Source organism: Canis lupus, chromosome 11 (genome assembly GCF_048164855.1).
Source record: "Canis lupus baileyi chromosome 11, mCanLup2.hap1, whole genome shotgun sequence".
Lineage (NCBI taxonomy): Eukaryota > Metazoa > Chordata > Mammalia > Carnivora > Canidae > Canis > Canis lupus.
Window position 1 is genome coordinate 40,850,032 of NC_132848.1, and position 21,522 is coordinate 40,871,553.

General features: G+C 46.0%; 1 protein-coding gene across 3 annotated transcripts in view; it reads left to right on the top strand.

The window, feature by feature from the left end:
- The window catches only part of TGFBRAP1 (transforming growth factor beta receptor associated protein 1), a 62,769-nt gene that overhangs the window by 34,440 nt on the left and 6,807 nt on the right, over positions 1–21,522 (top strand). For all 3 annotated transcript variants that reach the window (XM_072844376.1, XM_072844378.1, XM_072844377.1), the window contains exons 4-10: positions 928–1,082; positions 10,820–10,902; positions 13,712–14,053; positions 16,139–16,196; positions 17,997–18,140; positions 20,481–20,624; positions 21,354–21,513. In XM_072844376.1, coding sequence (XP_072700477.1) covers positions 928–1,082; positions 10,820–10,902; positions 13,712–14,053; positions 16,139–16,196; positions 17,997–18,140; positions 20,481–20,624; positions 21,354–21,513 — 1,086 coding nt within the window. The remainder of the gene's footprint in view (positions 1–927; positions 1,083–10,819; positions 10,903–13,711; positions 14,054–16,138; positions 16,197–17,996; positions 18,141–20,480; positions 20,625–21,353; positions 21,514–21,522) is intronic.

A 21,522-nucleotide genomic window follows, 5' to 3' on the forward strand; every position in this document is an offset into this window, starting at 1 on the left:
GTGATGGTGTTGGCCGCAGGTCAGGTGAACTCACAGGGCTATGGGGAAGTCAATAAAGTCAGGCCAAGACTTGGGTATTTGGATGGTAGGTGAGTATGAAATATCTAATGGTTCAGAATGTAGTATTATAATCTTAGGTTCCTATAAACTATCGTGGAAAGAAAAGGAAGTATATCATAATTCCCATAAATCATTTGCCATAATTGATCTGTACAACTTCTTTGGACTATATGTTATGTATCTACTCAACTGATTTTATTTTATTTTATTTTTTAAAGATTGTATTTATTTATTTTAGACGCAGAGCATGAGCAGGGGGAGAGGGAGAGGGAGGAGCAGGCTCCCTCCACTGAGGACGGAGCCTGACAGGATCCATCCGAGGACCCCTGGGATCGTGACCTGAGCCGAAGTCGGATGCTTAACTGACTGAGCTACCCAGGTGCCCCACTGCTCAACTGATTTTAAATTTATCAGCACTTTCAAACAAACAGCAAAAAAGCATATTTTGTACTTTGGAAATGTGGTATTAGCATCCCACCCTTTTTCTGACAGTTGACAATATGGGAAGAAGAAAATAAAAGCATTGTAATTTATAATTTCTGTAGGAATTCTGTGTTGGGAGAACTACAACGAAATCAGCCATCAAGGGTGCCTGGGTGGCTCAGTCTAAGCGTGTGCCTTTTGCTCAAGTCATGATCTCAGGGTCCTAGGATTGAGCCCTGTGTCAGGCTCTGCTCAGCGAGGAGCCTGCTTCTCCCTTTCCCTCTGCCTCTGTGTTCTCTCTCTCTTTCTAAAATAAATAAATAAAATCTTAAAAAAAAAAAAAGACAAATCAGTCATCAGATCGGATGACAATCCTATTTGGGGGAAACAGCGTGTGTCTGTGCGGTGTGTTCTCTTTCCAATATTGTTGAATTTTTTTCCCAGGAAGAGTGATTGTTGCTACAAGTAAAGGAGTTTACATCTTGGTACCATTGCCCCTGGAAAAGCAAATACAGGATCTTCTAGCAAGCCATAGAGTGGAAGAGGCTTTGGTTTTAGCAAAAGGAGCCCGGAGGAACATTCCAAAAGAAAAATTTCAGGTTTGTAATTAGTTGGTCACAGGAAACCGTGACACCAAGCCACCAGCTACATGACATTCAGATTTCACTTAGGTACGTTGGCCCTTCTTGTGTGCCATGATCCTGCAGACTGCTTCTGTATCTGTGGTTTAACTTCCTCAAGCCCATCCCCATTACACAGATACGGAGGCAGGTTGCAGAGCAGCTGGAGAGCTGGACTGAGGCCTCGCTGCCAGCTGAGGCCAGGTCAAACTGTGAAGCTCTGACTTGATACCAAGTGGTATTTCTAATCAACTCTCTTTTCACTGGGCCTTCAGAGAAGAGTCAGGAGCATAGTGCTCATAAACCTCAAGAGTAACATCAGCTTAATTTGTCTTCTAATTTAGAATTTGCATTTCTTGGGACAGGATTCAATGCTAAAAGTTTAGACGTTCAGTATCTACAGGAAAAGCTTTGTTAGCCATACTGGTAAATGATCTAATTCTGCAGGAATTCATCTAATTAATTTCCATAGGAGAAAACTTTTAATGCACTTGAGACACCAACTTTAATATAGTTGGAATGATAAATAAAATGGATCCAAGAATCATGGGTTATTCTTATGTCCATTGAAATCAGGTTCCCTAAAAATTACTGCTCAATTGGTTGTTAGGTTAGTTCACATTATTCTACGTATTTGAAAGTAATGAAACATTCTACTTCACTGATTATAGAAACCAATCATGAAAAGTTCTGTGACTTCGTCATGATCCCTCGATAGTGCCAATCAGCCAGATTGGCACCAGACTCAGTGATTGTTGTGCAATGAAGTAATGCCTTCTGACCTCAGCTGCTTTATGCTGCCAAATGAAAGAAGACCGGACGTGTAACTTACTGTTATAAGTGTGAAAGTGGGCATCTTTTTCTGTAATTTTTTTTTTATTTGAGTAGAGTTGAGACACCATGTTACATAAATCTCAGGTGCACGACATAGGGATTCAGCTTCTCTATATGTTATGCGGGGCTCACTACATGTGAAGAGGGCATCTTTTCTATATTTAAAGAATGATAAACTGTTCCTCCGGGGTCCTAGTTATTTAAAGTGGAACTGATCTATTAGCGTTCAGCAGGGGGCAGCAGAGGCAAAGGAAGAGCAGCAGCTCCTGTGGGTTCAGGAGCAGCGGTGAGCCACTTCCCCCTGCAGCCCTGAGGCTGTCCCAGAGGGGTGGCTGTGCCTTCCACAGGGTCTGAGGCCGCCCCACCCTGCTGGCTCCACCCCTGAGCTGCCTCCTGTGGACGTGTGGATGCCTTGGGGGGCCCCCTCCTTGCATGCTCACATACACGTGCACGCTTTAGATGCAGGAAATGTTCTTCCAGAAACATCCAGTGTTCCTTGTCTGATCTTTGCTCCCTTGCTTCTCCTTTTACTGAGTAGAGAAATGCAGTCAATATCGACTCATATTAGTTCTCATCTTGCTCAGATGTCACCTAAGTGTCATCCTATCTCAGGTATAGTTTTTTCTTTCTCACATGCTCCTGCCTTCTCCCACTTGTGACAAAATCATATATCCAGACCTGGAAATAGATCTTCAGAATGGTCTCGAATTTGGCCCTCATTTCCAGTGCCTGTTGCTTTTGCTGGTGTGCAGACGCATCTGTTTTGCCTGAGTTGTTACTTTAACAACGTGTGTGTGTGTGTGTGTGTGTGTGTGTGTGTGTGTGTGTATGTGTTCCATTCTCCGTGCCATTGTGGGAATGTTCTTTTTTCTGCATTCTAGTAGACTCGTTTGCTCAGAGTATCATGGCGGGTGCCTCATGCACACTCTTGAAGAGCTTTGTGGTCTGGCCCATGCCACTTCCATGACCCATGCTACGCCTCAAAGGGTGGAGGGCAAAGGAGTCGACAACTCTTGAGCCCTGAAACATGTAAGCGTTCTGTGAGGCACCTCAAGACATTTTTTAATCCTCAAAATAATTAAGAAGTAGCCAGCACCACTGTCCAAAGATGAGAAGGCAGGCCAGCTGAGATGGTTTCACATGGGGACACCTGTCCAGCTGCATCGTGCCAGCCCTGTGAAGTGGCACTTCACCCCATGTGTCTTGCCTGCCCGTTTGCAGAAGGCGCCGTGTGCTTTCACACACCTCTCTGTCCTCCCCCCTTGCCTGACTTGTTATTTACGCTGGCTTCCATTACTGGGGAATGCTTCTGTACTCGATGATACAGTACTTTGCTTATCCCTCTCCTCTGAGTCCTCCCCATCCCTCCAGGAAGAACCAATCCCTCCCCTGTGCTTTGTGTGTTAACACTTAATACATCTGTTTGCACTACATGGCTCAAGTTTTGGCCTCCTGAGTTCCTAGGTAGACTCTGCCCTCTTTCTGTCCTTTGGTAGCCTGGTCACACCTGGGGCCAAAATGCCACACAGTGGGTGATGGTAACCCACTCCTCTTCAAACACAGCTGGGATATAGTGGATTGCAGAGCAGAAGTTTTGTGTTAAAAACAGAACCATAAGGGAAGAGTAATATTGACAGAAAAGGTTTAGAGAGAACTTTTCCTGAACATGTCTGTGTTTTTGAGGATGAGATGTGACTCTTAGATGATGAAGCACGTTACTTATTTTAACCTGAGGGTGTTTGCCACCAAATGCTGGACTGTGGGCTTAGAGAAGCCAGAAAGGGAGAGGAATAGGGACAACTATCTAGTGGACAAGCTTGTCACTGTTTCATCAGTTTTGTTTCACTGACTTCTGGACTAGGGAGGGATTTATCAAGAAGTTTAATTCTGGGACCAGGATTAAAAGAATAATGCTCCTAGAGATCCCAAAGGGCCAGAGAGTTTAGATCTTTAAGAAAACTGGGCTTAAATTATCTTAAGGTTTAAGACATTGTAAAGAAAGCAGCAGTAAGGAGACCTCTTGTGTTACACACAAAGGCTTGTGTCAGAAAGTTCTCTTGGTTTGTGTTGAGTACTACGGACAGTTTTCGTATTTAAGCTTGAACTCCAATACCTGTATTTCTTTTTCTGTCTCATCTAAAACTAGTTGAGTATATATCTTTAAAAGTCAAGATGTCCCCTTTTAAGTGTAACCACAGTACGGTCTACTACAGTACTCCCCAAAGTCATTACAAAGTCCTTCAGAGAACAGAGTCCCAGCAGTGTTTGCATTCCCATTGTCCCGTAAGTGCCGTGTCTTGTTATTCTCTCTGTCCTTTGGGGAACTCCCAAGCGGGCTGTGAAGTCAGGGGACTGTGCTAGAGCCCCCACCCCCCATCCCCTCCCACCCCCCCTCCCGGAGCTAGCTCTGTGCAGGCCCGCCACTGCATCTCTCATGTATGTAGTTAGGGTCCTTTGTTTGCACTTTTGTCTTCTAGGGATTGCTTTTTGGAATTTAATTTTGTCTTACAGTTATGTAAAATATTTACAGAATTTAGAAGTCAAATCAACAAAACCGTTCATTCACAGAACGCTGTTCTCCCTTCACCTGTCCACCCCCACCTCCAGCACTCTTCCTTCCTCCTCATTCCCAGGTCTTCTTTTGGCATGAAGCTTGCAATTTCTGTTCTAATGGTTCCCCTAATAGTATTAACTTTATAAAAGTCCTTTGGTTTTTCTTTTTCTTTCTGGGGAGAGCTCCTATTGTCTGTCGATTCCCCACTTTGAGCAGCATTTGGAATTAGCTGGTAAGCCCTTAGCACCTTTCCCTCCTAGCCCCCAGCATCTGTGTTCAAGTCACATTCCTTAATCCTCAGAGAGCACATTGTACTTCTGCATCTCTCTGTTGCCCCCTGTGTTTCGATGGTCATGATGTCTCTGCTGTTTGAATGCATCTCCTGCCTCCCTTGTATTTGTCTGTCTTTGTTCAGGGCAGATGTGTACTAAATGCTCACTGGCACATTTTATGCCACTGACTCCAGTCCTCTGGCTTCCTGCAGCAGTCGATCCCCCATCAGGTATCCCAGCATGGGGGTTTGAGAACACTGTCCCTACACATTGATAACAGTTCATCCACAGCCTTTATGCCTGAAGACCACTGTGGTTGGCCCTAAAATCATTGACTCACACTCTTTCAATGAGAAACTTAAATAAGTTGCACCATTATTTTTTGCCATCAAGCATCGACAAAAATCAGATGACAATCTGAATTCCTCTCCCTTTCAGTGAGTTAGCCTTTTGTCTTAGATGCCCAAGGAGGTTTTCCTTGGTTTAAAGCTCCCTTTCTCATTGTTGCCACTTACTGGCAGATTGTTACTGGCGAAGGCCCCTTTCCCTCCCAGGCTTTCCAGTGGTTCCTGACAGAGGTTTGGAAACTCTGGCTTTCATGACCGTACAACCCCCTTGGCCTCTCTCCGCGGCTCCCCACAGTCTCATAATGTATATTGGCTTCCCATATAGTTGGTGCTGGTTTGTCCCCAACAGCTCGCACTTCTGGGTTTGTGGGATGCTGTCACTTGATGCTGTTGTCAGTGTTGTCGGTGAGTTTTTGGTTTTGTTATTCCAATAGTTTGTTTGACTTGTGGTAAAATACACATTAACATAAAATGTACCATCCTAACCATTCTTAAGTCTACAGTTTGGTGGCATTGAGCATGTTCACATTGTTGGTCAACCATCACTACCATGCATTTCTAGAACTTGTCATCTTGCAAAACTGAAACTTTGTCTTCATTAAGTGCCGACTGCCCCTCCTCCTCCCTGTGGCAATGTCATACTTTCTGTGGTCTATGATTTTGGCTGGTCCGAGTACCTCCTGTAAGTGGACTCATGCAGGATTTGTCCATGGCTTACATCACTTAGCATAATGTCATCAAGGCTCATCTATAGTATAGTGCCTATGTGTCGGAATTTCCTTCCTCTCTAAGGCTGAATAGTGTATTCCATTTATGGATATACCACATTTTGTTTATCCATTCATCCACTGACACTTGGGTTGCTTCTGCCTTTTGGCTCTTGTGAACTGCTATGAACTAATTGTTCTGTTTTTATGCGGAAGCTGCAAGATTAAAAAGACTGCATGCCACTATCTTCCCAGATACTTTGGTTTGGGAACATTTTAAAGTAATTTTTAAAAATTTAATAAATTTGCATACATACACTTACAAACATATTCTACATGTAAAACCTACTATAAATAAGTTTAAAAAGTAAGTAGCAAAAAAGTACTTGCAACTTAAAGCACAGAAGGTAAGCTGATTTCTGTAAAATGTTAGGACCTCCTTCAAATAAATAAGAAAGAAAACGAATAGCCCAATAGAAAAATGGATATGAACAGATATTTCATAGAAACTGAAATCACCTGTCTTACAAATGTATGAAAAGATATTTTGTCTCACTCATAGAGATGTGCAAATTCAAAGCTCACTAATATGTTTTCCATTCAGATTGTTAAGGATTAGAGGGCTCAAGGATACTCTGTTGAGGGTGTGGGGAAATGGACATTCACAGATAGCACTTCTGCGAATGTAAATTGCCTATGGGAGGACAATTTGAGAATCTCTCCCCAAGTTACAGATCTGTGTCTAGAGGGGTATTCTATGGATCTAACCACAAAAATGCAAAATAACTAATGGAGAAGATGCTTCACGATCACACTGTTTACTTAAAAAGAAAACCAGTGACTCAGATGCTGTTGGTGGAGGAATGGTTGAATGCGCTGTGGTCTAGAGGGCTGTCGGGATGCTGCAGAGCCATGAATGAGAACCAGGGACTTTGTGTGTCAAGGCAGAAGGATTTCTGAAAGACACTGGGTTAAATATGTACAGAGAGTACAGACAGTACTCTGTCTTTAGTGCTTTAGTCTTTATTAAATGGGGGGAGTTTGCTTATAAACACATAACGTATTTCTGTGGCTACCCCAGAAATTGATAGCATCGGATTATCTCTGGAGCAGTACTGGCAGTGGGAGGGATTAAATCCCTTTGAATGTTTTGAAATTTGAGCTATATGAATGCATCACTTACATTGTAAATCTTAAAAAATACATGTATGTTGGTAAAGAAAAAAATATCGAAGAGCAAGGGGGCTTTTGCCTTCAGAACATCATTTTTCTTCTAAACAGCCGTGTGTTCCTATCTCTTAGTGTATCCTTTGCAAGGGTTTGGACCTGTGCTTTGGGTAGGTTTCGTTATGCATGCTGAGTTCCTCAGGCCCTCTTCTCTTGCCTCTTCTCATGCTGGCCCCCACCATCCGCACCTTTGGAACTGACCATTTTTCCTGCTTTGCATGCTTCCCCATTACATGGCTGCCTTCTGGAGCATGGCTGCCAGTTTGCATGTCACCAGACCCTTGCTCTGGGATGGTGATGGGTGCAAGGTGGAAAGGTTCTGTTTTGTACAGTTGCATTAATTGGGTTTCTTAATTGGAGGATTTCTCAGAGCTTCTAATATACTAATATCCATGTATTATATTTTTATTGCTATCTTTCTATGAATTCCCAAAAAGGGACATATGTAAAATACATTATTTTATACATTATGGATTTGTTTTATATATGTAGGTGTGTGTATATATGGCATGTAAATACTTTTTACATATATATTTTACATATCATTTACTTATTTATTTTAAGATTGCTTGATTTGAGACAGAGAGAGAACACAAGTGGGGAGGAGGACCAGAGGGAGAGGGAGAAGCAGACTCCCTGCTGAGCAGGGAACCCAATATGGGGCTCCATCCCAGGACCATGGGATCAATGACCTGAGCCAAAGGCAGATGTTTAACTGACTGACCCCACCCAGACACCCCATATCAACATTTACAGTAATACACACACATATATACACGTAGACATCTGTTTCCAAACTTAATCAGGATGGATTGCCTTTTGAACAAGGAGAGAATATCATGCCTGCTTAGGTGGGATTACTGTTTCACCCAGTGTGTTTTGGGAAAAGTGTTTCTATTTAGGCAATAATTAAGTAAGAAGAGTTTTTAAAAGGCCCAAAACCCACCACTGAAGTATGTATTATAGGAAAAGGTATGAATACAGTTTAAAGTATAACATTTGTACCAATTTTTATTTAAAGTGTTAGTTGTACTCTTTTACAGGAATGATATGTAGGTACCATATATCCCAAGTCTTCTTCTTATAGAGCATTATAACCAGAAGCTTATGGGTAGTCTCATGTCAAGAGTAGGCTGTCCTCTGGGTTTGTATCTGGTTGGTAATAACTGCACCTGGTGATTTGTTAACAACAGATACACAGTTATTCTCAGTAGGAAAGGGGTATGCCCACCTACCCTGCTGTCCTGAAAATGAGCCCACTGGCAAAGCGGAAGTGCTAAACCCCTGAGGTGGGAATTGGGGGATCCAAGCCTGATCCTAGAAGTTGGCTTTTCTGCCCTTAAAAAAACCTCATTCTAAATCAAATAGAATAGAATGTTCTGTTTCAGAACATTTCTAGTTACCCAAAGCATGAAATTTAGAAATCTCAATTCAGAAATAGGATAGTAGAAACAGAGGTTTTGACTTCAGTTTCACTTTGCTCCCAGAATATACATGACCTCTTACACCTGGCTTGTAGGAGCCCCCCATCTCTGTGCTGAGTGAGTGGCATGACTTAAACTTAGAGCTCTATTTTGCTAATTTACTCTCTTGGCCTGGGACTTCTAATAGCTACCTTACGCCAAGGGACAAATTAGTAAGTTAAAAAGACAGCTAAAGAGTCCATTGAATTAATTCTGATGCTGGGAAGATAAACAGACTTTCTTGTTCTTTTTCCTCACATGGCCATCCTCCTTGTCCTGCTGGCCAACCTGGCCCCAGGTTTATAGTCTGCATCACCTGAGTGGAGTGCCAAAGGAGCGGTCAGTCATAGCAGGCAGTCTGGAAAGGAGACAGACTTTCAGAGCACTGGGAATTGGCTATGCTTGCTAAGGTTTTTGATCAGGTGTTTTTAGGTCTGTCAATGGTTTTATGTATCATCCATGGTTTTGCCTCTAGATGCTTATGTTCAGGATGATGGGATCTCTTTGCATGCTGCTTCTAAGTCTACCTAGAGTGTTTGTGGACTAGAATGCAAAAAGTAACTCCATATTCTTAAAGATTGGGAGTGTTTGCATAAGTGTTTTTTATTTCCCTTTAGGAAGGGAAACAGTAGATGGCATTTGAATACTGCAACCACGAGGAGTAAATTGTAGTTTGGCTGATTTCTCATCACAAGGCCAGGCGGTGATCAAGAATTCTTCTACTGGAGCTGCTGGGTCCTTTTGATCCTTTTTGCTAAGTGGATAGTCTTTATCACATCTATTTCTGGAAATGGAGCTGGCATTCCTGTATAACAGAACCTTGACCCACCCCTGTCTGCTTATTGTTGGGTGTATATTGTTAGGCCACAAATGGCTGCTGTCAGGGAAGAAAGGTAAAGGTAAGGAGATGAAAAAGCAACCTGCCTTTCTGACTTCTCTCAAGGAATTTCTATGGGGACAGGGAAGGAATGCTACATTTTGAGAACTCTTCAAAAGTACAGCAAAAATTCCTTTAAAAGCTGATGTGAGGAAACAGGATTCTTAGCCTCTAGGTTCCAAGTCTCCTCTTCCCTCACTTCTTCAGTGAGTAACAGTATTAACTGCTTGCTGTATAACTGTGCGACTCAGTGAGTGGAAAGAATTGGGCTCTAGACTCCGAAAGATCTATTTTTTAAACCCGGCTCTACCACTTATGACTTCACTAACTTTGGGCTAAGATCTTAATATCTCTGAGCAGCAGTATTGTCTCAATACCAAGACAACAGCTCTTCAGATCCAGAAGCACTTCCTGAATGGCAGGTGCTATGCTGGGGTGTGGGGCTACAAAGAGGAGTAACATATGCACTGTGCTTCCAAGGAATTCATGGCTCATACAGCAGCACAGTGGCTGGAAGGTGGAGGAATTGAACTCTCAGGGTCTGAATCATGAGTAGAATCTTTGATCGTGTGAGGGTGACAGCCTGGCTGTAGGATGGTGCCAGTATGAACAGAGCGAAGAGACATGTCCTAGGGCTACTTCAGGCAAAGGATGGATGCCTGCATGTCCAGAACTGACCACGTTGGACAGCAACAGGGTGGAATCGAGACACCACAGGAGAGCTTTCTGTAGCGCGCTTTGCTGTTACAGGATGTCACAAGAAAGAAGTTCTGTGGTCAAGGAAACCTTGGTGGTACTGGCTGAAACAAAGAATACCCAGCACCTTGACAGCAGGAATTCTGACTGTGGTGTGCGACTATGGATCATGCAGCTCCAGGAGAGGGAATGCACTGCATTTTCCCAGCGTGGGCTGGGAAAGCATGAGGGTTTATCTATTTTGATTAAATGGCATTGACCCTGTGCTCTGAAGGATACTCAGAAGTGAAGTGTCAATTCCAGAGGAGTTGGAAGCAGGGTGAGCAGCTTCTGGACCTCCAGAAACACTGGAGCTGTTGATATTCATCTGAGCATCCAGAGGTAGAAGCCCTCACTGCTGCCCTGTGAGTTAAGGAGGAGGAGGAAGATCAAAGAACACATTTGGGAAGGAAATGAGATTTAGGGGGAAGATCTGAGGAGAAAGTGAGGGAGAATAGTCAAATAGGGAACAGCATTATTTCAGGAATGAGGGGGTTGATTGACACACACACGCCCACAAATATATTTGTCTATATTGAAAATAATTTCATATATGCCATTTTTTGCTTTACCTTGGTTGGAACTTCCAGTTCCTGTGTAACCATGAACATTTGACTTGGGTTCTGATCAGAAAGCTCCTCCTGTTGTGTTGGTTTTAGGGTGTGTCTAAGAGATGGGTTAAACCTGTCTTTCCTTGCAGGTAATGTACAGAAGGATTCTGCAGCAGGCGGGGTTTATACAGTTTGCACAGCTTCAGTTCCTGGAAGCTAAGGAGCTCTTCAGGTAATTTGAGGTGCTGGTGGCGAGCCTCCCCTCATGTCCCTCTGTTGCCCAAACCTTCATCTCGATTGGGATGCCATGATTAGAGCGTGCTCAGGGGTGATGGGGAGGCTTGTTGACAGCAGCATCCGCCACCGGTGCTCATTCCCCACCCCCACCCCTTACCCTCAGTTTACCTGCCCTGTGTCTTGAGGAGGGTAGAAGCTAATGAGGAGGTGCCCATAGCAGGCCCGTGAGAGAGGAGAAGGGAATCCTGGAGTGAATTCACTAACATGGAGGATTCCTAGGAAAATGCTATTATTTGCTCACCTTCCTTTTCTTCAGATATTTTACAGGAAATTAGAAGTTTAGGAAAAGAGCTGGTGCCTCTGGGAAGACCGGTAGAAACTGCTCCTTCCAAAGACTTTGCACAGAAACCTTCATAAGGACAACTTAGGATATAATTTTTCAGACTAACCAGACTAGATTCCACACAGTTTAGAGGGTAAAGTGTATAACAAAGGGTCCGAACAGAACCTTCACATCCAAGTAGCAAGCAGAGCAGAGCACGACTATAGCATGCCATCGGCAGTCCATTCTGTGGGGCGTGGACTCAGCCCAGGCCCGGCCTCCTGCTCTGGTTGGAGGAGCACACTTCTGAGTATAGTCACTTAGCAAGGAGTGATGCCCTGTATAACTTACATGTATGTGAATTCTGTGTGCTATCATCATCTGTTCCTGGCAGGGTCAGCAGTAACTTGGGGACTGAGGTAGATTCTTTGTCCCCGTGGACCTAGCTCCTTTCTGCCCTACCTGTTTTAGCCAGGTGGTGTCAAAACCCTCCTCCTCGGGGTCACGGGACTGTCTTCTTCTCGTGAGTTAATTTGTAACAGTGGGCAAATGGTCATCATGCATTCCTAGAAGAGTTCAGACTGTGTGACAGAGTAAGTGAAGGGCCTGCTGGTCATTAACATGAGGTTCCTGTTTCTCATGCTTCGGCCCCTTAATAGCTTAAATTGATGGCTGCTCAGTTTTTGTCAAAAATGTGACGGACACTTAATATTTGAAGTAGGCATGCCAAAGACAAGCGTGATTCCACTTTCCCTTCCTGTGCCCACGGCAGATCTTGCTAATAACTTGTGATTTTTTTTTTTTTTCTTACTGATTTGAGACCTATCCTCGGATTCTTTCTCAGTTCAGAGCTAGAAGCCACAACTGCCAACTAATCCTGGTCGGCAGCCTGGAGAGAACCTGTTTATGATGCACAGTGTGGGCCACACGGTCTGTGCCTCTTCCTCTAGATGTCCTTGTGTCCGGTCAGGTCAGCACGTCTCCCATGAAGCTGACTTGGCCCCAGTGTCACAGCCAGAATATCAGGGTCACACTGCACCCTGCTTTTATGGCGTGCCCGTGTGGGTCTGGACTCTGGCTGTGTGTCCGTTGGGCAGCAACGTGGGTGCCGCTCCACGGTGGGGGTGGAGTGCTTTGGGGGCAATGCACAGCATGGGCTTAGATCAGGATTTGGCTGGAAGCTTCCAAAATTGAGAATCATACCTGTCATCACCTTTTGGGCTGGATAATCTGTTATGGGCACCCTCTTGTGCATCCTAGGAACTGTGGCCTCTCCCCACTCAGTGCCAGTAGTACCCTCCAGTGGTGACCAGAAGTATCTCCAGACATGGAGAAAAGTCCCCCGGGGAGCAAAACTGCTTCCGTGGAAGGCCGAGGCTTTAAGCAGAAGAAGCAAGGCAGCAAAACCTAAGGCATGAAATGTGTAAACTAGGGAAATGATGAGTGGCGCAGAAGCATCGTAGAGTGGGCAGGATGGTGGAAGCCAAAGCTGTAAGGTCACTGGGAGCAACAAGGAAGAACGCTGTGCTCAGAGGTCTGAGGTTTGTCCTCGAGAGGCCCAGCAGCAGCAAGGAAGGTGGAGTGGGGAGGCGGCAGGAGTGGAAGCAAGGAGAACCAGAGGCCGGAAGCTGGGGAGGAGGAGGAGGAGAGGCTGTCAGAACTTGCAGGGAGGCGGGTGCAGTGAAAGTTGCAGGATGTGTAGACCCCAAGCCCTACCTTGGGTTCCCATTCATGTCGGGGGCCCCGCAGCTGTTTCCATAAGAGGGGCCCACAGGTGGGGCTGCTCCTGGGCCAGGGTTGAGGTCTGCAGCCCTGTGATGCTGCCGTTGACATCACGGTGGACAGGATGAGCAGGCCTGTGGAGCACGGCGGGGCCTACAGGCAATAGAGGTAGGACATCACCACATGGGTTCCCTGGCCTTCTAAGGTTAGGACACCACGCGGCTGTTTGAGTTGTGGCCTAACCTTATGCTCTGAGAGGCCATCAAGAGTCAGCAGAGCAACAGCCTCATGAACGCTCCCATGGCTCCTGTCCTAAGATCTTTGATGAGGCAGTTGTAAGTCACGTCTGGCAAAGTCCCTTTGTGGGCCATTGAGCAGACCTGCTTATAATTTGGTGCCAGGACAAATGTTGGTTTCAGAAGGACTGTACTTTGCCTTTGACCAGACAGTGCTGTGTTCCTTCCACATTCCTTTCTTGGCCTTGGTTTCCAGGGAGTCTGATGCTCACTTGGTGTTCAGACCACCTCAGGTCTTGATACTGGGCATCAGCACTGGCAGTGTGTGTATCTTTCTCTGTGGTCCCCTCATGCGTTCTTGGGATCACGTGCTCTGCTGGGCTTGCCAATTAGGACTCACCCACACATCAGCTCCCCGTTACTGTGTGCGGATGTGCACGCCCCCCCTCCCCCATGTCGTTTTGTGTGCCTATGTGTAGTCTTTCTCTCTTTTTGCTTCATTTAGTTTGACACTGTAATTGCAGAAGCGGCCAGCTTGACGTCCGGGAGCTGATCTCTCTGTACCCCTTCCTGTTGCCCACCTCTTCCTCATTCACACGGTCCCACCCTCCTCTCCACGAGTATGCAGACCTGAACCAGCTGACACAGGGGGACCAGGAGAAGATGGCCAAGTGTAAGCGCTTCCTCATGAGCTACCTGAATGAGGTCCGCAGCACAGAGGTAGCCAATGGCTACAAAGAGGATATCGACACGGCCTTGCTCAAGCTGTACGCAGAGGCTGACCATGACAGTCTGCTGGACCTCCTGGTCACTGAGAACTCTTGTCTCCTAACAGACAGCGCTGCCTGGCTAGAGAAGCACAAAAAGTGAGTGTTCCTTTCCCACATGTGGCCAGGAGCATCGTGAAGGGGGGTGGGCCGTTGTGAAGCCAACACAGCTGGTGGGTGTGAGTCCCCCGGACACTCATCAGGTGACTTCCATGATGCCATAGTGACATCCCAGCACCCCTAAAGTTAGATCACCCTTGGCACGGTCTGCAAACAACTAGAGAGGTCTTGGAAGGCATTAGCTCTCATAGCAACTCTTTTTTTGTTGTTGTTTTATAAGATTTTATTTATTTGAGAAAGAAAGAGAGATCAGGAGAAGAGGGAGGGGCAGAGGGAGAGGGAGAAGTAGACTCCCTGCTGAGCAGGGAGCCCAATGCAGGGCTTGATCCCAAGATCCTGAGATAATGACCTGAGCCGAAGGCAGACGCTTAACCAACTGAGCCATCCAAGTGCCCCTCATAGCAACTCTTTAAGGTTGGTAATTACAACCAGTCAGAGGCCCAGTTAGTAAATGAAGGGATTCTTAGTATTCATATCCATACTTTTCCATGTAAAACTCTCCCGTGGAAGATGCCACATGCATGTTGGTGAAATTAATAGCACACTTTAGTCATCGATAGGCCAAATCACACAGATAGATAGCTGTCTGAATAAATAGATTAAAAGGGAGACTTCTTGATCTTGTTGATAAAAGTTTATGGCTTTGAACTCTGCCTTCATAATGAGCACGAGTTGGTAGACAGCCGCCCCCTTGCCTGACACACAAGGGCAGTTGGCCATAGCACCTGGCTGGGTAAGAGCCGGTAGCTTCTCCATCCTGGGCAGGTACCAGGTGAGGGGGGATTTTTTCAGAAGTGTCAGATGATCTCTAGACTCCCTTAAGCAGTAAGGTTCTTCATCTGTGATTTTTGTTATGTATTTGAAATGTAGAAGGACGGATGCAGTCCCACGAGAATCTTAGGGGTTACAGTATAAATCCTGTTCAAATGGAACAGGGGCTCAGGATTGGTCTCCACGTGGGTGTTGGCCTTTCCCAGCACTTTCCCTCCGTTTCCCAGACATGCTATAGAAGGGAATTACTTTGCTTAGGAACCAGAAAACCTCACTGATGCCTCATAATCGTGGCTTGGACTGGTAGGGTCCAGAGAGTCAGTATAACTTCCTGAAAGGCTGAGGATAAGAGGAGAGCATGAATAGTTGGATACCTTGAGAGTTCGCTCTCGGAGGGAGGCAATCCAGCATCCCCCCTGGCTCAGCTTGGTCTGTCACCGGCTGGGGAGGAACTGGACAGGGAGCAGGACGCTCCTGTGGAACTTGGGAGGCTGGAGCAGCTCATGCCTAGGCCCACCCTTCCCACTCACCACTGAGGAAATGGGGGGCCAGGCAGGCTTTCCACTTGCTCAAGGCCATACAGTCCTCAAGTAACAGAACCTAAATTGAACCTTGGGCCTAGATACCCAGGTGCCCTCCCCGACCCTTCCGGACCTTCTGTTCTCTGTGACAGATGGGCCCCCTGGGCCTGCATTGCTGTCGTTCTTCAGGCTCCTGACCCGCCCCCCCCCCTTTCAGTAACAGCTCTGACGACACACCCGCCAAATATTCTTTGACACTTCGTGATGGGTTGACGGTGATCATCTGAAAAGATACGAGATTAGATTAATATTTGAGGAAATTATAAAACAATTCCAATTTTGATTCTCTGTAATATAATTATTTTATTTTTTGGCTCATCCTAGACTTGAATATGATCCTTTTTGGAAATTGATAGGGCAGATTTTTTTTTTAAGATTTTATGTATTTATTTATGAGAGACACACAGAGGCAGAGACATAGGCAGAGGGAGAAACAGGCTCCCTACAGGGAGTCCGATATGGGACTCAATTCCAGGACCCCGGGATCACGACCTGAGCCGGATGTAGATCCTCAGCCACTGAGCCACCCAGGTGCCCCAAAAGGGCATACAGTTTAATACCAGAGTAAATAAACAGAAATGAAGATCTTGTTGTCCTTGGAAATCTGTTGTTGAACTCCTCGAACACAGGCGATCGGGGGCTGTCGCTGGGCGGGTGCCATCCACAGCAGGTGGTGGAGAGAGGGTGTACTTACCACCTTGTCTCCTTTCAGGTATTTTGCACTCGGACTGCTCTATCATTATAATAACCAAGATGCGGCTGCTGTTCAGGTTAGTTCAAAAGCATCTTAGCATGACTTAAAAATCATTATCATTTAACTTGGAAAAAAAATGTACAAGTTGACAGAGACCATTTTTGCCCAACCCACAACTTTTTTTTACTGAACAAAAATAATACTGTTTTAGAAAGTGTATTGCTTGAGAAAAGTCACTCAGCGGTTTTGTCTTTACATCTTCTTTCAAGGACATTATCAATATTGAGGTTTTGAAATTTTAAGAAACAAAAGTAAATGATTTCTTACTGAGCCACATGGCATATGACATCACTACCTTACTGGGAAAATAGCCCTGCAGATAACAGTTTGTTTGTGATTTCCACTATCAATGACAATAACCATTGCCAGTGAGCAGGGTAAATCATTCTCCCTCATCACCTGGGACAGAACGAAAGCTGATGAAGGCCACTCGCTTGCCTGGGGTCACAGCCCTGCTCAGCAATAGAACGGGGATGTGAACCACTGTTCCGGTGGCCCTGGCCATTCGTTTCTAGGCTCATATCTCGTCTCTCCTCCCAAGTCTTGTGACTCCTCAGGAGACACTGTCCCCTTCTGTTACTTGTTAGCCACTGGTATCGCTCTGTATTATAGTTTCCTCATGGGCCTTTTTTATTTTGTTCTATGAGTGGCCAAGAACATTAGCAGTGGTCACAAAGCTAAGGTCAGCCTCATGACTTTGGCAAAGCCACACATACAGTCACTGTCATGGTAATGATATGATTGCAGATGAAGTTAAAAAAAAATGGGTTTCCATCAATACATACCCAGGGGCTGAGTAGACTTGAGTGTCAGGGGCAACATTTTTATACTGTAAAATGCACAACCCTAGGAATTACAGCTTGATGTGAGCATAATAGTAACATCAGCAGAGCTACATAGGAGGGATTTGCAAAATCGAAGTGGTACGAAAGATATCTTCATATATGGTGGGATTCTACTGGTTAAAAAAAAAAAAAAAGACATATATCTGTGTGTGATTAGCTTATTTGGTTTGAGGAATTCAGTGTTAAAGAAACTGGTATCATGAGAAAGGTTCACATGCTGATACCAGAATCACAGAGTTGACCCCGCCAGCCCTGTTTCTTGGGTTTCGTGCCGGTGGTGGTATGGTCCGGAAGTGCAACGCAGCAGGCAGGCGGGTGGGCGGGCAAGGTACAGGGGATGCGGTATGGCTGTGGGGCAGCCTCCCTCCCCCACCCCCACGTGATGCAGCCTCACTCTGGGTCTCTGGCAGGAAGCTTGGGTTGACACGGCAGGGAAGTTTCTGGATGATATAGCGAGGGACTGTTACTATTAGCAGCTGCCATGAGCCCTGGGGACACAGTAAGGGACAGAATCACTAGTATTTTGGAAAGCACAGTGTCTGCCTGTGACAGTCCACAGGGACCTCAACGGCGAGGATTCCCAAGGTGGGGAAGGTGGAAACAGCCCCACTGGTGGAGGCTGGTGAGTTTCCTCTTCTGGGTTGAGATGCTGTCAGTGATCGTTCTATTTCATGGAGAAACCTTTTTAATACATCTACCGCTTCCTGTGTGTTGTGTTTCCTATTTGCATTACTGCAAGACCGTTAGGATGAAAAGAAAAAGAATCTGGCCCTTTATCTCCTTGGTTTCCTGGGCCACGTCTTCCCCATCATTCTGTTTCTCTGAAAACTTTAAAATTGACACAAGCATTCAAAATGTGTCCTACTACTTTCAAGTCTCAGAAGGCCAAATGAGTGAGCGTATGCTCTTGCTTAGATAATCCTAGAAGGTATGTAACCTTCCATTTCTCTTTCTAATTTTCTCCCCCCCAGCTGTGGGTGAACATCGTGAATGGCGACATTCATGACTCCACTCGCTCAGACCTGTATGAATATGTCGTTGACTTCCTCACCTACAGCTTAGACCAGGAACTTGTCTGGAAGTATGCCGATTGGGTCCTGCAGAAAAGTGAAGAGGTTTGTGCCTTATAAATGCCTTTTTCTTTTGGGAGGAGGGGGTGGCTGGCAAAAATAGAAAGCTTTGTTTCCAGTGAGACACAAGCCATCATGCTATAGCCTCAGCCTGCCTGTCATTTGCTCCCCTTCTAATACATCTCAGTGTGCCCCTGGCGTGCCAGCCCTTAGGAAAGTCTTGCATCTCAGTCCTGAGATGTGCTGTTTGGCATATCTGTCTGGGACAGGCCACTTTTACAGAAAAGCAGAAAGCAGAGCCAGGTCACCTTCTTAGCGTCTTTTGAAAAGCGTGTGTGTGTGTCTGTGTGTATGTGTCTGTGTGAATCCCCCTGCCTGACCAAGTGTGGCACCTCCATTTTTGGTGGGCCGAAGCAGTATCAGACTGTCCCCTCGCAGGACGTGGTGCCCCTGCCTGGGCCATAGCAGGCCACCCCTTGTCCTGTCTCTGCGCCACCACAGCCCCTGGCATGGAAGCTGTGGGTCTGGAGGAGGGAAGGAAGCTGCACAGGACTTGCTGTCTTCGAGGCTAAGAAGGGACAGTAGAGAGGGGGTGCTGGTGGCTGGTGGCTGCTCACTCCTGGGGGCAGGGGGCGGTGTGCAGCAAGCTCAAGACTCCTTAGGGAAGCCCCAGAATGACTGGAAAAGAGATAATAATAGCATCTCAGTTCTCACCGTTAAAAACACACGTTTCCTTGGCTCCCCTTGGAGAGACAAACTTAGCTTTCTGATGCAGGACCTTCGTCATAAACGTAGAATTTTCTGTGTGTCACATCTGCCTTTCTAAAATCTCAGCTAGGGTCTGTGTTCCACGGTGCCATCTGAACAGGAAGGTCCAAGCCCTTGTGCCTCGTGTACTTTTTCCTTCATCTTTACCTTGTCTCTGTGCACACGCATAGATAATGTACCCGGACACACTCATGCACACCTGCAACGCAGACTCAAAGCTGTGGGAAACTTTGGACTCTTCACAGTGCTGACGGATGGCGTCAGCAGATCAACCCCAGAATTCTGTGTGCCTGATGAGGTGCCAGCCACTCAATGCACATCACCTCTTAAATGCCACAGCAACGTCAGGAGGTGGCAGCTACAGACAAGGGAACTGAAGCTCAGCTTTGGAGACTTCCCCCAGGTCGTGTCATTGGTATAGCACAGACAGTTCCAGGCTTACAGAACTGAGATCCAGTCTAACAGAACTGAGATCAGGCTTACAGAACTGAGATGCAGGCTTATAGAACTGAGAATTCATACTCAGGGGAGCTGTGCTGTATTGCCCATGAGGGGGGTGGTGTGTGTGTGTGTCTGTGTGAGATAGAGTGACCACACATCAGTGCCCGGAGAGGAGCAGGATGCATTTACTTCCCTGCTTGACCCATTAGCATTTCCCTGGGAGATGGAACAATGAGCTCCACTCGACAGGTACAGAAAGGCAGTCTGGAAACTTGCTCCAGACTGGCCTTGGATCTGCACAGATGAACCACACCACAGATACTAGTGTGCAGAGTACTGAGTTTACAGGATACTCAGTACTGTACATACTCTGTCACTTACTGTTCAGTAAGTGGCCATCCTTGTTTTCGGACGATCTTAATAGCACAAAGCCAAAGCTTCTTGGGTCAAAACCTGCTACCAGTAAATGTTTCTTTAATTTATGACCCTTTGGGAAGAAGTTCCGGCTAGGTGTATGAGTAGGTTTCAGAGTTTAGGTCATCTTTCCTGCCTTTGTGTCGTGCTCTTTGGTCTCTGTCAGAGTCCCATCCTGCACTGATTTTCTGTATCCCCATGTTTTTGTTTTTTGTGGGGTTTTAAAAGATTTATTTAGGGGATCCCTGGGTGGCTTGGCAGTTTAGCGCCTGCCTTTGACCCAGGGCACAGTCCTGGAGTCCTGGGATTGAGTCCTGCTTCGGGGTCCCAGCATGGAGCCTGCTTGTCCCTCTGCCTGTGTCTCTGCATCTCTCTCTCTCTCTCTCTCTCTCTCTCTCTCTCTCTCTATGTCTATCATGAATAAATAAATAAAACCTTTTAAAAAAATAAAGAAATAAGATTTATTTGTTTGTTTGTTGGGGGCGCTGCAGAGAAAGAGAGAGAGAGAATCCCAAGCAGGCTCTGTGCTGAGCATGGAGCCCATGCAGGGCTTGGCTCAGTCCCACGGCCCTGAGATCACAACCTGAGCCAAAATCAAGAGTTGGCCACTTAACCAACTGAGGCATCCAGGTGCCCTTCCGTATCCTCTATATCCCCTGTATTGACAATAATATTACCCAAACATAAATGGGCAGTGCTCAGAATAAAGAAAAAGTGGTGTCTTGGAAAAAAGCCATAACAAAATTGCCATTCTTCTTTCAGGTTGGAGTTCAAGTTTTCACCAAGAGACCTTTGGATGAACAGCAGAACAGTTTTAATCCAGACAGTATAATCACTTGCCTTAAGAAATACCCTAAAGCCCTTGTCAAGTACCTGGAACATCTAGTCATAGACAGAAGACTGCAGGTGAGCACCTCCAAACTTAGACTAACATGTGCAGGGCTGCCTGGTCATAGTAGTGACCTAAGAGATAGAGTTGGACTAGAAGGCTTGTTGGCAGATGGCTCTAATGCAATATTTTAGGTGTAGGTTTTTTTTTTTTTTTTTTAAAGATTTTTATGTAGTTATTCATGAGAGACACAGAGAGAAGCAGAGACACAGGCAGAGGGAGAAGCAGGCTCCATGCAGGGAGCCTGATGTGAGACTCAATCCCGGGTCTCCAGGATCACACCCTAGGCTGAAGGCGGCGCTAAACCGCTGAGCCACCGGGGCTGCCCAGGTGTAGGTGTTTTAAATGTTCTAATGTAGTATTTTAAATGCCCTGTTCCCAGGATGCTCAGCCTGTATTTGTGGATGGCCTAGGGCGCTGGAGGTTTCTGCAGCCTGGAGTGCATGGCTTTGTCTCTATCTTCCTTTGTTATTATCCTTAGGGAAATGAGGGAAGCTTCACCTTTCTGGAAAATACCTAAATCCGGTGGCCCTCACTTCTCAAATGAGAAGCGACCCTTTTGCATTTTTTCTCATAGATTTTTCTCCGTATTGTGGTTTCTGGGATGTTTTCACTCAGTGAGCATGTCCTGTTAACTGCCCCAGAGACCCTGCCCTGGCTTGCCTTGGCGCAGTCCTGAGCTGGGGAGCTCCCACTTCCCGCCTACAAACACTATATCTGTCTGCTTGGATTCCCGTCTCCTGCAGAAGGAAGAGTACCACACGCACCTGGCCCTCCTTTACCTGGACAAGGTGCTGCAGGAGAGGTCTGGTGCCAACAGCAAGGGTGTGGAAGCGACAGAGACACAGGTGAAGCTCCAGCACCTGCTCCAGAAGTCCGATCTGTACCGAGTCCACATCCTGATAGGTGAGGAGT